The sequence below is a fragment of the Rosa chinensis genome, chromosome 4, assembly GCF_002994745.2.
Source record: "Rosa chinensis cultivar Old Blush chromosome 4, RchiOBHm-V2, whole genome shotgun sequence".
Taxonomy (NCBI): domain Eukaryota; kingdom Viridiplantae; phylum Streptophyta; class Magnoliopsida; order Rosales; family Rosaceae; genus Rosa; species Rosa chinensis.
Genome location: NC_037091.1, coordinates 24256627 through 24272084, shown reverse-complemented (window position 1 = coordinate 24272084; position 15458 = coordinate 24256627). Strand labels below are relative to the sequence as shown.

General features: G+C 38.6%; 2 protein-coding genes across 14 annotated transcripts; one reads left to right on the top strand and one right to left on the bottom strand.

Annotated features, from left to right (window-relative positions):
- Positions 1 to 849: 849 nt before the first annotated feature.
- On the bottom strand, positions 850 to 7111 carry LOC112199029 (probable LRR receptor-like serine/threonine-protein kinase At3g47570). The gene is made up of 2 exons (XM_024340097.1): positions 6019 to 7111; positions 850 to 1193 (listed from the first exon to the last, which is right to left on the bottom strand). Exons 1-2 carry the CDS (start codon positions 7109 to 7111, stop codon positions 850 to 852), a joined length of 1437 nt encoding a protein of 478 aa, XP_024195865.1.
- Positions 7112 to 8314: 1203 nt separating this feature from the next.
- LOC112201074 lies at positions 8315 to 12676 on the top strand. 13 transcript variants are annotated; one of them, XR_005809244.1, is made up of 6 exons: positions 8315 to 8809; positions 8885 to 8918; positions 10024 to 10307; positions 10386 to 10430; positions 10503 to 12360; positions 12441 to 12676. XR_005809244.1 is itself a non-coding variant. In XM_024342081.2 (5 exons), the coding sequence occupies exons 3-5, from the start codon at positions 10094 to 10096 to the stop codon at positions 10586 to 10588; spliced, it is 345 nt and encodes a 114-aa protein (XP_024197849.1). In that variant the 5' UTR covers positions 8372 to 8775; positions 8885 to 8918; positions 10024 to 10093; the 3' UTR covers positions 10589 to 10606. The 13 variants fall into 13 exon arrangements, 5 of the variants coding, with proteins under 5 accessions (XP_024197849.1, XP_024197847.1, XP_040373588.1 ...); XR_005809243.1 differs by having other exon boundaries at positions 8317 to 8775; positions 9335 to 10307; XR_005809241.1 differs by having other exon boundaries at positions 8317 to 8809; positions 8885 to 10307.
- The last annotated feature ends 2782 nt before the right edge of the window (positions 12677 to 15458 follow it).

Genomic DNA, 15458 nt, shown 5'->3' with positions numbered 1-15458 from the left:
GTCCGGATCAAAATCCGGTCCATTTATAGGTCTATTTAAGGATATTGGTAAAACCAGTAAACTACTTGACCAGATGAACCTCAACCTGTTTTACTATACTAATTTTTTGTTTTCTATAGCGCTGTTTTTGCTGTACATTAATTTGTCAAATGTATCATCATATTTAATTGTAAACTATACCTGAACCTAACCCAAAAAAACAAAAAACAGAAAACTATTAAAAATCGCATTCAATATAATAAGATATGCATGACCCTTATATTGGTCAATGGTATTTTTGAGACTTTTTGGCGATATCTTACATTCCGTGAATGAGTTGGTGGGCAGCGATTTAACAAGTTTTTCGAGAACGATTTATATATAAAGGTTGATGCTCTGTTTTGTTTGCAAGTGCTCCTGCTTAAAAAGGCGAAGGAAACCCCTTTCCCGGTTTAACGAGACAATATTGCCTGACAAACACTATATCTCGTAGAAATTGGACCGTGGGTCTCTTCTGATCCAGAAATTCTAGTTTCATTTAGCTTTAGTCGAACAAAAGTGGGTTTGGGCTGCTCCAAATATTCATTCTGGACGCAAACATCTGCCTAAATCACTCGAATCCTATTTCACCACGATAGGAAACAGGGTTGAGAACAATACCAAAAGTCCCATAGGACAGATTATCTTGAAGAGTAATTTATTGTTCATGCAATCAAAACAGAAATTCTAAATGATGCTACTAAGTTATCGCCAAGGAAAAACAATCAAGTGTATGCTCGAATGACAAACTGAAAACTGAGAAATAACAACGCTATGCAAATAGAAAAAGCCAAGGGCCCAAGGCTAAAAGATGGATGTTAAACACCCGTCTCATTCTTGTAGTGCCAGTTTTATTTTCTTGAGCTTGGGCACCACATCCTTAATGTCCATTCTATCCTCTGCTGCTACTTCGGAACACCTCAAGCCTATTTCCAGGATGGACATAAGCATAGATTCTGTGGCATACATGTCTCTTCCCTCTTCTATGCTCAATAAGTCAGCATCCACCACTTCTAGAACATTGTCAGGGATAGACACATTTACCCATTGCCTCAAAGTCACTCCTCCAGCAAACATTTCATCAGTTGGTTTCTTTCTCGCCATTATTTCTAGCAACATTATCCCGAAGCTATAAACATCGCCACTTCTGGACACTGTTCCTGTAGAACCATACTCTGTTTACAAGCATCAATTATTAACAAAATTTAATATCAGTATTCAGTACTCCACCAAGTATAAACTGTAAAATGCTACAAGTTTCTATAGAACTCCAAAATGTATGTTAAGATTTTGATAGCCTTAAAGAAATGCTATGAGTACTTCACTTGTAATCTGGTAATTAGCATCCTGGTTGATGAAACATTCTGGGGGCCAAAGCGCAAAACATCAAGATAATTAAGCACGGTATAGCTTTTTATTGTAATGCAGATTTTCTTTTTTTCTTTTTTCCTTTTTTGAACATTATATAACAGATTATCTAAGAATATAAAGGAAACCATTCTCATCTTTCTTAAATCATATTTACCTGATGTTTAATCTACTTACAATGCATCGATCTAAGACAAAGACATAAGACAAACTTCCATGGTTATTATTCTCCATGAACTAACTGTAGAATAGCTGTAAATCTTATGTAATTATGATTCTTATTTATTTAGGTTATCATGTAATTATAGGAATGATTGTTTCCTATTAGGGTTAGACTACTCCTCTTGTCCTTGTATATATACCCCTTTGTGGGATGAATAGTATTATTATTGAAAACCCTAAAATCAAAGTATTCTTTTCTACTTGGTATCAGAGCAGGTTCAATCTTTTGAACTTGCCTGCATCCTTTGAATCCTAAATCCTGAATCCTGAATCCTGAATCCCAAAGCACACCACAAACCGCTGCGTACCACCACCATTAAAATCAAGCCATCCCTGAATTTTTTGAAACCCTAGAAAAACCAAACCTGAAAAAAAAAAAAAACAAACAAACCCCAAATTCCTCAATGGCAGTTCAACGCCGACCAGGTCCTCCTCCAGGCTTCTCAGGTCCTTCTCCACGCCGTCCTCATGACAAACCAAACCCATACGCAAACAAAAAATGTGTTGTCTGTGGGGAAGTAGGTCATACCAAGGAGCGGTGCTATGAAGTGATTGGCTACCCTGATTAGTGGGACTTCACTAGGAAACCGCGAAAGAATCCGGGCAAGGCGGCTATTGCTACTACAGAGGAAGAGCATCTCGACAATGCCTCCGCTAATGTAGCGCAGTCAGGTATGAAGGGTAAGGCTACTTTAAATAATACATGGATAATTGATACAGGTGCATCTGATCATATGACCAATGACCCTAGTCTTGTGAAAAACCTTAGGCGTTCCTCTCAAAATATTGTCTCTACTGCTGATGGTACTCCAACTCCGGTCACCGGAGAAGGTTCTATTGTTGTATCTGATACCTTAACCCTTGAATCTGTCCTAGTTGTTCCCTCACTAGCTTATAATCTCCTATCTGTTGGTCAGATTATTTTAGCACTTGCATGTATTGTGACCTTCTATCCATCTTTCTGTGTGTTTCAAGACATTCTGACTCGGCGGATTCTTGGTTATGGTGTTAGAAGGGGAAAATTATACTACCTGGATCTGACAGAGACTGGAGAAAACCATAAGCATCTTTTGGGGCAAGCTAATCAAATTAATGGGGTAGAGAATGCAAAGGAAGCAGTATGGTTATGGCATCGCCGTTTAGGTCATCTATCTTTTAGTTATCTTAAGAAGCTGCAACCTCATTTGTTTTCGGTTGTCAGTGATTTGGATTTCCATTGTGACATTTGTGAACTGGCCAAGAGCCACCGTATTTCATATTCACCAAGTCTTCATAAAAGTCCTGTTCCTTTTATGAAAATTCACTCTGATGTCTGGGGTCCTGCAAAGATTCCTTCTCTTTCTGGAGCTCGGTATTTTGTAACGTTTATTGATGATTGCACTCGCATGACATGGGTGTCATTTCTGAAGAATAAGAGTGATGTATTTGGAATGTTTATCGAATTTCACAAAATGGTGGCAACTCAGTATTTACAATCCATCCGAGTGTTTCAGTCTGACAATGGTGGAGAGTTTGTGAATGGCCCTATGATTGAGTTTTGCCGGTCACATGGAATTCGTCATCAAACCTCCAATTCTTATACTCCTCAACAGAATGGGTTAGCAGAACGGAAGAACAGGCAGTTGATGGAAGTTGTTCGTGCTTCCTTATTTGGCATGAATGTACCTCGGTCCTATTGGGGAGAAGCAGTAAAATCTGCAGCATATCTTATCAACCGTACTCCTTCACGGGTGATTGAGTTTCAGAATCCTCATCAGAAGCTTCATACATTTTTGACCATCCCTTCTATGCCTAATTTGGAGCCCCGGGTGTTTGGGTGCACAGCCTATGTTCATATTCCCAAGCCTCAACGCAACAAGCTTGATCCCCGTGCCCGTAAGTGTATCTTTGTTGGTTATGCTGACTTCCAGAAGGGTTATCGATGTTATGATCCCCTTACTGGCACTTTACATGTCTCTCTTGATGTTGCTTTTCGTGAATCCGAGCCTTATTACTCAGGGGGAGCTTCTCAGTCTTCCCTTCAGGGGGAGAGAGGTTGTGAAGGGAATCCTCGTTCTATTATTGATTTTGATGTCTTTAAAGACTTGGAAAATTTGGAGGATACATTTGAGGGTAGAAAAAATTTGGAAACAGAAAATGCAGTTGCCGAACAGAGCATTGTGAATTCCGAAATAGACAATGCGACTGCCGAACGAAGTGTTGCGAATTCCGAAACAGAAAATGCGACTGCCGAACAGAGTGTTGTGAATTCCGAAACAGAAAATGTAACTGCCGAACAGAGTGTTGTGAATTCCGAGACAGAAGAGACGACTTTTCTGGATAGTTTGAATCAAAATCAAGATGTATCTGAAGCTCACACACAAGATATTCCCCCTTCTACATCACCAACTGAAGATCCCGGTCAGAATGATCCGCCTCAGGTACCCCTAAACTTTAATGAATCTTCTGGGTTAGAAAGTGTCGAACCTAGGAAATCACAAAGGGTTGCCAAGGGAATTCCTAAGAAACAATATGAACCAGATATCAAAGCCAAAGCTAAATACCCTATAGCTAATTTTATGTCTAACCATAGGATTTCTGGGTCACATGCACTTGTTATCGATCAATTATCTACTGTATCTATTCCTAGTAACGTGCAGGATGCATTAACGAATCCAAAATGGACAAAGGCGATGAATGAAGAATTGGAAGCTCTTCAAAAGAATGCAACATGGGAACTAGTACCTATGCCGGTTGGAAAGAAGACTGTAGGGTGTCGTTGGGTATTTACTGTGAAGCTTAATGCAGATGGAACTATTAATAGATACAAGGCGAGGTTGGTTGCCAAAGGATACACACAACGTTATGGGATTGATTATGAGGAGACTTTTGCACCTGTGGCAAAGATCAATACTGTTCGGATTCTAATCTCACTTGCAGCAAACAAAGATTGGCCCTTACACCAGTTTGATGTGAAGAATGCGTTTCTTAATGGGAATTTGGAAGAAGAAGTGTACATGGATGTGCCCCCAGGTGTTAAGAATTACCCAAGTGAAGTTGGCAAGGTGTGTAAATTGAAGAAGTCTTTGTATGGCCTGAAGCAATCTCCAAGAGCCTGGTTTGGGAGATTTTCAAAGTCCATGAGAGCCTTTGGGTACAGACAGAGCAATTCTGACCATACCTTGTTTATCAAGCGCAAGAATGGTAAGATTACAGCTCTTATTGTGTATGTTGATGACATGATTGTTACAGGGGATGATCCAAAAGAGATGAATGAGTTACAAAAGTATCTGTCAAAGGAGTTTGAAATGAAGGATCTGGGGCAACTGAAGTATTTTCTGGGTATTGAAGTTGCGAGGTCTAAGAAGGGAATTTCACTGTCACAGAGGAAGTATGTTCTTGACTTACTTACTGAAACGGGGATGCTGGACTGCAGTCCAATTGAGACACCCATTGAGATGAATCACAGACTTGCCATTTATCCTGATCAAATTCCAACTGATAAAGGAAGGTATCAACGTCTTGTAGGAAGGTTGATTTATCTTTCACATACTAGACCTGATATTGCTTATGCTGTGAGTGTTGTCAGTCAGTTTATGCATTGTCCTAGTGAAGAACATATGGATGCAGTTTTTTCGGATTTTGAGGTATTTGAAGATGGCGCCAGGTAAAGGATTACTGTTTGAGAAAAAGGATGAATTGGAAGTTGGGGGATACACATATGCAGATTGGGCTGGTGATAAAACTGACAGGCGTTCTACATCTGGGTACTTCACTTTTGTAGGAGGGAACCTTGTCACTTGGCGTAGCAAGAAACAGAAAGTTGTGGCCAGATCAAGTGCAGAAGCTGAATTTCGAGGTATGGCACATGGAGTCTGTGAAATGTTATGGATTCGTAATGTCCTGAAAGATCTAGGTTACAAGCTTAGACAACCTATGGATTTGCATTGTGATAATAAAGCTGCAATTGAGATTGCACATAATCCAGTTCAGCATGATAGGACAAAGCATGTGGAGGTTGACCGTCATTTTATTAAAGAAAATCTTGACAGAAAGGTTATTCGTTTTCCATTTGTAAACTCAAAAGAACAGTTAGCTGATGTTCTTACTAAAGGAGTGTGCAGGAAGATATTTGACAGCTCAGTTGACAAGTTGGGCATGATAGATATCTATGCACCAACTTGAGGGGGAGTGTAGAATAGCTGTAAATCTTATGTAATTATGATTCTTATTTATTTAGGTTATCATGTAATTATAGGAATGATTGTTTCCTATTAGGGTTAGACTACTTCTCTTGTCCTTGTATATATACCCCTTTGTGGGATGAATAGTATTATTATTGAAAACCCTAAAATCAAAGTATTCTTTTCTACTCTAACCACAATTAGTTTTATCATGTAGCAATAAACAAAAGTAAATATTTAGAGTTACCTGGTGCTGCATAGCCCACAGTACCGATGGTTCTTGTCTGTGTTGCGTCTTTGTTTTTTGCTAAAATTTTTGCAAGACCGAAGTCTGCAACATGTGCAACCATGTCTTCATCAAGAAGGACATTGCCAGGCTTCACATCACAATGCACCACAGTTTCTTCTTGACCATGATGGAGATATTCCAAAGCAGATGCAATATCGATCAACATGCTTACTCTTTGCAGAATACTGAGACAGTAGTTGTGAGAGTATAACCACTTCTCAAGACTGCCATTAGACATGTACTGCAGCACCAAAGCTCTGACCTCAGGGCTAGAACATGTAGTTATGACCTTTACAAGATTCCTATGCCGGATTGTTCGCAACACCTTGCATTCTGCATCAAAACTTTTGGAGGCCCCTTCCATTTGCAAATTTAGAACCTTTATAGCAACAACTGTCCCATCAGAGAGCAATCCCTTGTACACAGAGCCAAAACTTCCCACTCCAATTAAGTTGCTTCCGCAGAAGTCATTTGTAGCAAGGCGGAGTTCTTGATATGATACCATTTTGTGCTCTGTTAATGGTGACTTTTCATAGGAACTTGGCAATGATGCTTTCCGTTTATGATACTGTTTCCACAGTAGAATAAGACCCAGGAGAATTGTTGTGGATGCAATTGCTGGAAGAATATATTTGAGCCAATGAAAAGCCATATTTGATTTCCTTTTGCTATGAGCCTTACATGGTGGGACTCCAAAATTTGATCTGCCGCAAAGTACTCCATTCTCCAAAAATGATTGATCAGTGAAGTTGACAAACGGTCCCCCAGAAGGAATCTCACCAGAGAGTTTATTAAATGAGAAATTCAGATAATTGAGATACCTGAGTTTTTCAAGAGACTTTGGTATTGTGCCAGACAATCTATTGTATGACAGATCCAAATATTCCAAACCTTTCAGATCACTGAAACTTTGTGGAATGTGTCCTACAAAGATGTTGTTTGACAGATCTAGCCGGTTCAAGCTTTGAAAAGTTCCAATGATGCTTGGAATACTTCCCCTAATTTGGTTCCAAGATAAATCAACCATTTGAAGAACATTAAGCTTTCCCATTCTTGTAGGTGAATCTCCGGCCAAGGAATTGGATGACAAATTCAAGAACAAGAGGCCTTCTAGGTTCCATAAATTCACTGGGACTGACGATGTCAGCATATTGGAATCTAGGTAAACTCTTTGAAGGAGGCTGAGGTTTCCTATACAATTTGGGATAGAACCTGAGAATTTGTTATTTGATAAAGACAGTTCTCCCGGTTCACCATAAGACAAAGCTCCTCTGAAATGGCTTCTTCAATATTGTTGTTATCAAGATACAATCTCTGCATCATCTCCAATTGCCCAATTGAGGATGGTAAATTACCACTGATATTGTTATTCATCAAGACGATGGTGGTCAAATTTTTCAAAGAGCCAATTGTCCTAGGTATATGACCCTGGATTTTGCACCGTGGTGCATATATTTGCCTGATGGAATAAGAGTAATTTCCCAAGATATCGGGTATGAGTTATGACACCATTTAGAGGATTTTCTTCCAAAGCCAAAAGGGTCAGAGAAGTGGAATTAAATAAAGAGGAAAGGAATCTAAGTTCTTTAACTCCAGGTTCTCCTGTTAAATGGTTTCCTCCCAACATAAGGAGTTCCAGGTGTTTCAAGCTACCAAGGTTCGTGGGTATTGGTCCATAGAGTAGGTTGTTGGCAGCATCAAGATCATAAAGGTTGCTAAAATTGGTAAAATATGATGGCAGCAAGGTTGGTAAAATTGCTAAAATTGGTCCATAAAATATAAAGGTTTCCAGTTATTTGATTACTAGAATAATAGAGGTTTTCAAGGTTGGGAAGAAAAATCTTGTTGTATGGAGGAAAAGTTCCAGAAAGGGAATTATGTTGAAGTGAGAAAGTTTGCAAGGATGACATGTTGAAAAGTTCTTGAGGTATTGCATGTGTTAGGCTATTTCCATAAAAAGTAAAGAAGTTTAGATTGGAAAGACGCCCCAGTTCCCTCGGAATACTTCCTGTAATGTAATTAGGCCCCAAATCAAAGACTTTCAAGCTCGACATGTTACCAATGGTAGGAGGTATGGTGCCAGCACTACAACAAAATCTGGTATTAGTGACCAAATTGTTAGTGACCACATCAATGTTTGTCACAAATACTATTGAATCAGTGACCACTACTACATGTTGGTCACTAACACTTTTACAACTAATTAATTTCATTTACCCACCCATCATTCAATTTTTAATGACCAAAGGTTTTAGTATTAGTGACCAATCATGTTGGGTCAGTAATGTTTTTAGACTTAATTAGGCGTGGTTCTGATTTAGTGACCAAAATTTTTCAGGAGGGAATTTTTCACTTACAGGCGGGTTCTTAAAAATTAAAACATGGCTTTCAAAATGAAATTCTTTTCCAAGCGCGGCATTCCAAAGCGATATGTTTAACCCCGTATAAAGATAAATTCCTTGGTTTCGGAACCTCTTTATCTTCATCGTCCTCCTCCCGCACTCCTCTTCTCGCCCTCAACCCCTTTGCTTCATGGTGGATCGAGGTCTCAATTCGGACCACTTGGACAGCCCGTCTGAATCTGTCACGGTGTCGTTCGACCTTAATTTGCTGTCGTTAATTCGCTGGACAGCGCTCCCAGAGTTAGCCGTCGCGTTATGACTTATGAGATTCTACCAATTACGATTGGGTTTATTTGGATATCATGGATTACAGGTTTTTTTTTGGCAAGTAAAGCTTTGAGATTTCGGTATGTGGTGGGATTTGAGAATTGGGGATATTTTGAGATTTGAATTTTGGGTGCTTCATTGATTTTTTGTTGCAGGACGCTGAGGTATCATTTGCTATTGGAATCTGAGGTATCCACCAACACATGACTATGAAGCTTTATTTCTTCATTTATTTTTTAGTTATATTCATGGGTCTATTTCATCTCTTTTAGAAAAGTTTGAATAATTTTTTTCTTTTGTTTTGTTATCAAAATAGGGATTGATAGTGTGCTTATGTGGAATTCATTGGAATTAAGTATACTTGAGAAGTATTAGTACACTTTGTTGTAAGTTGATGAAATTTTCTAAATTAAGGTTCCATCAGATTAAAGATTTCTCTAAAATTTTCTACTATATCTTTGTACAGTTAACGAATTTGGTTCTATGTCTTTGAAGGATTTGTGACTGGGTTTCTTTCTATTTGAATTCAATTGTCTAGTTAACTGATTTCTTTTGATTTTTCTGTTTCAAATTGTATATATTAATGAGGCAATTGTTGTAAACAGACTAATTTGAACTGTGATCTCAAGAATCATGCTGATAAGGACCCTTATGAAGAAATAGGAAGAGTACATTAATTGTAGATAACCTAACCATTATGATGAATTGGTTCTGCAGTAAGTAGAGCTTCTCTCTATATCATGTTAAAATTAAACTATACTTTGTTAATTATAGTGTAATTACTTGTTACATAGGTTTTTCAATTTGATAATTTGTCTTTTGATCACTGTGTTTTATCCTCGTTCTTGTATTTTACTCTCACGTGTAAACATTTTAACACCATATTGACACAAGATTAGGACACCATTTTTTAGGACAAACACAATGACCCTTTTTTCTTTTGGTCTAAAGGATTAAACAGAATAATCAAATTGGTCATTTACTAATGGTGTGCATAAATTTTGTGGAGCTAAAAAATATGTTCTCTCTTTTTTCTTTTTTTTGGAAGAAGAAAGCGAATGTTTCATCCTTTTGTGCTTGCGCGTCGGAGTGTTACACATTGGCAACCAAACCGATAAATGCATACTTCATATACTGCTTGCTATGTCTAAATGATTATCATTGCATTTTTTACCATATCTTTCCAGAATAAATACAAGGAGATTTCAAAGTTTTCAAAGTTTCTCTATATGTTCTTACACTTCTTCATGTTGCCTCCATTTACTAATCATCTCAAAACTTAGACACCAAACAGAACCATTCCCAATTCAAAAGCAAAACAAGGAAGCTAGATACCAACTATAACTAGCTAGCTAGCTACAACCATGGAAGAATCCCCATATAGTTCCCTGGGACGAGAGGAACCTGAGTTCATCTTGAGAGATTGGGCTGCCAAGGCTAGAGGAATCAGCCGCGTAAACACGAATTCCAGAAGGTTCTCAGCATCCTACATTAGAAGCTTTATAGAAGACACAGGGTCTTTCAGATCAAACATTACCATCTCTAGCACTGCTTCTTCTCCTGGCTATGCCTTAAGAGGTAGTAAGTAGTACTATTTTCCCTTTTTTGACTATCTCTCAGAAGCTAGCTCACAACTTCTTCTACATTGTTATGCAGATGAAATTGACCCTGCATCTTACTCATTCACCACGGCCCTCAAAGGTAACACTTTTTATGATGATGAACTTTAGGATGTTACTTGTTCAGATTGTAACTTTATGTGTTTCTTTGCAGCATTACAAGCAAGGTCTGCCTACAATAGTTGGGAGGCTTTATCCCCAGATGGGTTTGCTTTACATTCAAAGTGGTCTTGCAAATGAAGAATTTGGTTTTTTTTTTTTGTTAAATGGATGTACATTGTGTTTTTGTTCTGTCTCTAATTATAAGAAGGTTCTGACAGGGATGTAATTGATTCATTTTTTTTTTTCAAGCCTTGATTGTTTTTGTTGGAGATGTGGTGTAAAAAGTTGAGGGATTCTTCACATCTGGTAAAAATTCTGAAGCATAGAGAATTGACATTTTGTGAAAGCTTAGGTAGCTAGTTATTTGCAGTTTTTGTTTGCTCATGTGTAAGTTGCTGAAGTATCAAGGATCAATGGTAATCTATGATTTGGAGCTCCAAATTAATTGCAAATCATGTGTAGTGCTCTTCTATATAGTCATGCGCTGTAGCCTGTGGGTTCTTTATGGTCCATACTCCATACTAATGTTTCACTTCTCCATTGTCCTCTTCAATTTTGTATCTTTATCTTTGCAGTTATTAGTGACTGTGATTATGTATTTTCTGAGAATGGTCTTGTGGCTCACAAAGATGGGAAGCTCATTGGCACCCAGGTATGACAAAACTTAGTAGTGATAATAGGAAACAAGTTCTCATGTTCATGACAGTGTGCTGTTTAAGTGATTTTTCTTTGAGATATAAATCAACCACATGTGAAAGTTGATATTCTTAAGCATTATGTGGCAAAAAAGATGTTTTGATTGTAACTCATGATCCTTTGCTAGATTAATGTATGGCTGAGAACATAAGGAAACAAAATCTATGGTTCTGATACCCCAAATCTGAACAAAGTATGTATTGTTAACATAAAAACCTTTTCTGAAAGAAAAAAGAACAAAAAGCAAGTGGATAATCTTCTAGCAAAGATAAATATATCCATGATACAATCTTATTCTATGGATTTTTTTAGTTTCATTTTGAGGAAATGTGATGATCTGTGGCCAATAGAAGGTCATGTAGCCCATTAGATTGAGGTGGTCATGTGCTGTAGCCTATTAGATTGAGGTAGTCATGTGCTGTAGCCTGTAGCCTGTGGGTTCCTTATGGTCCATACTAATATTTCACTTCTCCATTGTCCTCTTCAATTTTGTTTCTGTTTGTCTGAAATTTTGCACTTTCCAAGATTGAAAAGCCTTTAGCTAGGTTTAGATGCTCATTAATGATTATTGGTTATGATATGATCCACGACAGTGTTGTATTCTTTGTCCATTTCCTGAATGTATTTGATAAATACCAGACTAATGGGTTTTGTGTTTTTCATTTTTAGAGCTTGAAGTCACATCTTGGTGATGATAAGCTCAAGATAAAATGTATCCTCCATTGTATTGTACTGGCTTCTGTACTTGGAAGAGACCTAAGGAGTCTGAAGCACTATTTTGAAATAGGTTTGTTTATAACTGTGCAGGAATTTATCAATTTTACACTTCACTATATTGTTGACTTGGACATACTGATAAAGAGGTTAGTGGAGTGGGGAACCTTTGCTAAAGCTTAACCTGTGTATGGTAAAACTTATACTCATTTTTAATTATAACTATGGGGGTACATTTATTGAGTTCCAAAGTGGGATGATTAATGTATCACCAATTGGGCGAAACTATAGCCAAGAGGAAAGAGATGGATTTGAAAGATATGACAAGGTTAGATACTTATGTTACAAAATAGTTAAACTGCTATTTCATTTAATTCTTTATAAATCATCATATTGGTTTGCAGGTTCACAACGTACGCCTGAAAATGGTTTCTATCCTTCGTGAGAGGTTTGCTCACTTTAACCTGATATTTTCCATTGGAGGACAGATAAGCTTTGATGTAAGTGACTTGATATTCATTTATGCTTGGTAGCATCCAAGTAGCAACTGGTATTGAGCTTACATGAATTTATAATGCAGAATGGTGAAGACTTTCATTTCAAAGGAAGATATATCAAAGCACATCAATTACAACTGTTATATGTGACAAGTTGCATAAGCTTGTCCATCTTTCTCTTGGATTTTGTTGTCATGGAAGTACTGAAATTGTTTTAGGATTTTAAATTAGTTTTCAAGGACATGTACTTGTGAACATGATGAATAAGTGATAATGTGGATCAATGTATTTAGTTTAATACAATTTCTATTATATAGAATTTGATTAGTATTGGAGTTTCATGTTCAGCTAGTTACTGTTTGATAGCTATTGTAATAGACCAAAATAAAGAGCTTATGAGATAAACTTTTTTTTTCCCTAATAACCAAAACTTTAGTGGCCTTAAAGTTTGGTCACTGATATAAGCATGTGACTCAGGCTTTAGTGACCAAATCATGTGTTTTAGTGACTAGATTTGTTACCTTTAGTGAGGAATTTTATGGTCACTAATTTTGTAATAATTTGTGACTAAATAATCTTGGTCACTAAAACTTTTCATATTAGTGACCAACAACCATACTTTGGTCACTAAAGAGAATTAGTGATGAGTCTATAGTGACCACTCAGTGACCAACAATATTTGGTCACTAATCATATATAGTGACCAAATTGGCTATTTTCAGTGACCACTATAGTGGTCATTAATGCCAGGTTTTGTTGTAGTGCAGTTAGGCCATTAGCACCCAGATAAAGCTCTTCAAGATTTTGTAAAAGCCCAATTGTTTCTGGAATATTTCCCACAAGCATATTAAAAGGCACAGATAAGGCCACAAGCTGTGTGCATTCATATATTCTTGAGGGAATTTGGCCAACAAGGTTAAGGCCCCCAAGAGAAAGGATCTGAATACTAGGCCAATAGTGGCAAAGATCCATAGGTAGGCTTCCAGATATGTTGTTACTATATATATAGACTTTAACTAGAGAAGACAGGTTGAGGAGAGTAGAAGGTAATGAACCGGTGAGTTTATTTACACCCAAACTCAACACTTTTAATGTTGAAATATTGCCCAAAGATGACGGTATTCCACCCGTAAGTTTATTTTCATGGAGATATAATTCTTGAAGGCTAGGTAGGAATCCCAACTCTAGAGGTATAAGACTGCTTAGCCTGTTATTTTGGAGGTATATGATTTCAAGCTTTTGACAATAATATAAACTTGGAGGGATGTTACCTTCCAACTGATTGTAACTAGATTTAAGTATCCTCAAGCGATGCAAGCAACTGATCTCATGTGGCAGTGCCCCAGAGAAGCTGTTGTTTCGAAGATCGAGCAAGACTAGGAAGGAGAGGTTGCCAACATGAGGTGCAATGGTGCCTTGGAGACCCATGAAGGACAGATTGAGGGCTGTGACTCTTTGCCTGTGAATACTACAAGAGACCCCAATCCAACAGAAGCTTGTGTTGGTGGTCCAATTACCGCCCAATACAGTATTGGAGGGGTCGAAAGTGATTGGATTGCAAGAAGAGCAGATTGATCGGTGAAGTTGGAAGAAGATATGGCCAACTCAAGTAAGCATGAGTACTGCAGTAAGAGAACACCAAAAAGAAAGACAGTTTTTGGGTTTTCCATGAATACAGTAGAGGTAATGCAGGTAAAGGCTCCCAGTATTTCTTATCAGTTGTAACCCAAAGCCATCTTAGATATGCCAAGCACTTGTAATCTTGTACAATTAAGTCAACAATGTCCACTATATTCCATGGACCAAGTGCCTCAATTAACAATGTCAAAATAAGACTCCGGAAAGGGAGAAGATCCTCTCTTGAGCTCATTTTCCTCCTATCCTTCCTAAGCTTTTTATTAGATTTAGACACGTGGCTATAATGAATCTAATGGTCTACAACAATTTTAGTTTTGTTGAAGGATATCGACATAATGTGTGCCTTTACAAACTAGGGTTTAGAGTTATAATAGGAATGTGTTTTAGGTATTCAATTGTAATTGGATTCTCTTACCTTTTGGGTACCTTGTAACTCCCTATTTAAAGGGCTCCTATTATCAATGATAACACACAATTCTATTCTCCTACAACACGTTATCAGCACGAGTTCTAACCTAGCCCAAAAGAAAAAAAAAGAAAAATATTAAAAACCAAATCTGCCGCAAGCTTTGCAGCCTCCTACCGAAAACCCTAGCCTCCCCAACGCACAGCTACTACCCATACAGTCCACCTAGCACTACGCCCAGCTTTGCTGCCCCCTGCAACCCTGCACCCAGCCCGTGCTAGCCTCCCCTGCAGCAACTCCCCCGCAGCAGCAACGTCCCCGCAGCGGCCTCCTACAGAGCCTGCAATCATCCCCTGCAGCTTCCAGCCCAACTGCTGCAGCCCTCCTTGCCGCAAACCACTGCAGCCTTCTGCTGCTCTTGCCGCGCACCAGCCCACCGACCTACTTGCAAGCCCGCGCTGCCCAGCCGCTCGTAGCTTAGCCCGATCGATCAACATCCTATCGCTGCTTCAGCCTAGCGCCCTCCAGCCACGACCCACCACCCACCGGCGCAGCCTACCCGCGCAGAACTGCTACCCCAGCCAGCCTCCGCGCCTTGCAGCACAGCCCCGCACAGCCGGTGCTGCCCACACGCGCACAAGCAAGAACCAGAAAACAAGAAGAAAAGAAGACAAGAAAGAAAAGAAGAAGAAAAAAAGGAAAGAAGGAGAAGAACCAGAAGAAACTCAGAAAGAAAGAAGAAGAAGACCGAAGAAAAAAGAAAGAAGAAAAAAAAAAAAAAAAAAAAAAGGGGACCCGGCCGGCCCAGAGAAAAAAAAAAGGGGGAGAAGGGCTTGGCCCGAAAAAAAAAAAAAAAAAAAACAGAAAAGGAAGAAAGAAAAAGGGGGAGAAGGGCTGGGCCCGGAAAGAAAATAAAGAAAGAAAAGAAAAAAGGAGGGAGAAGGGCAGCCCACCAACCGCCAATTTCCGACCATATTCCGGCAATCCAAATTTAGCTACACGCCTGCATCAACACGCGCGTGTATAAAGAATCGTGAAGCAAACCTTCAAATTGCCA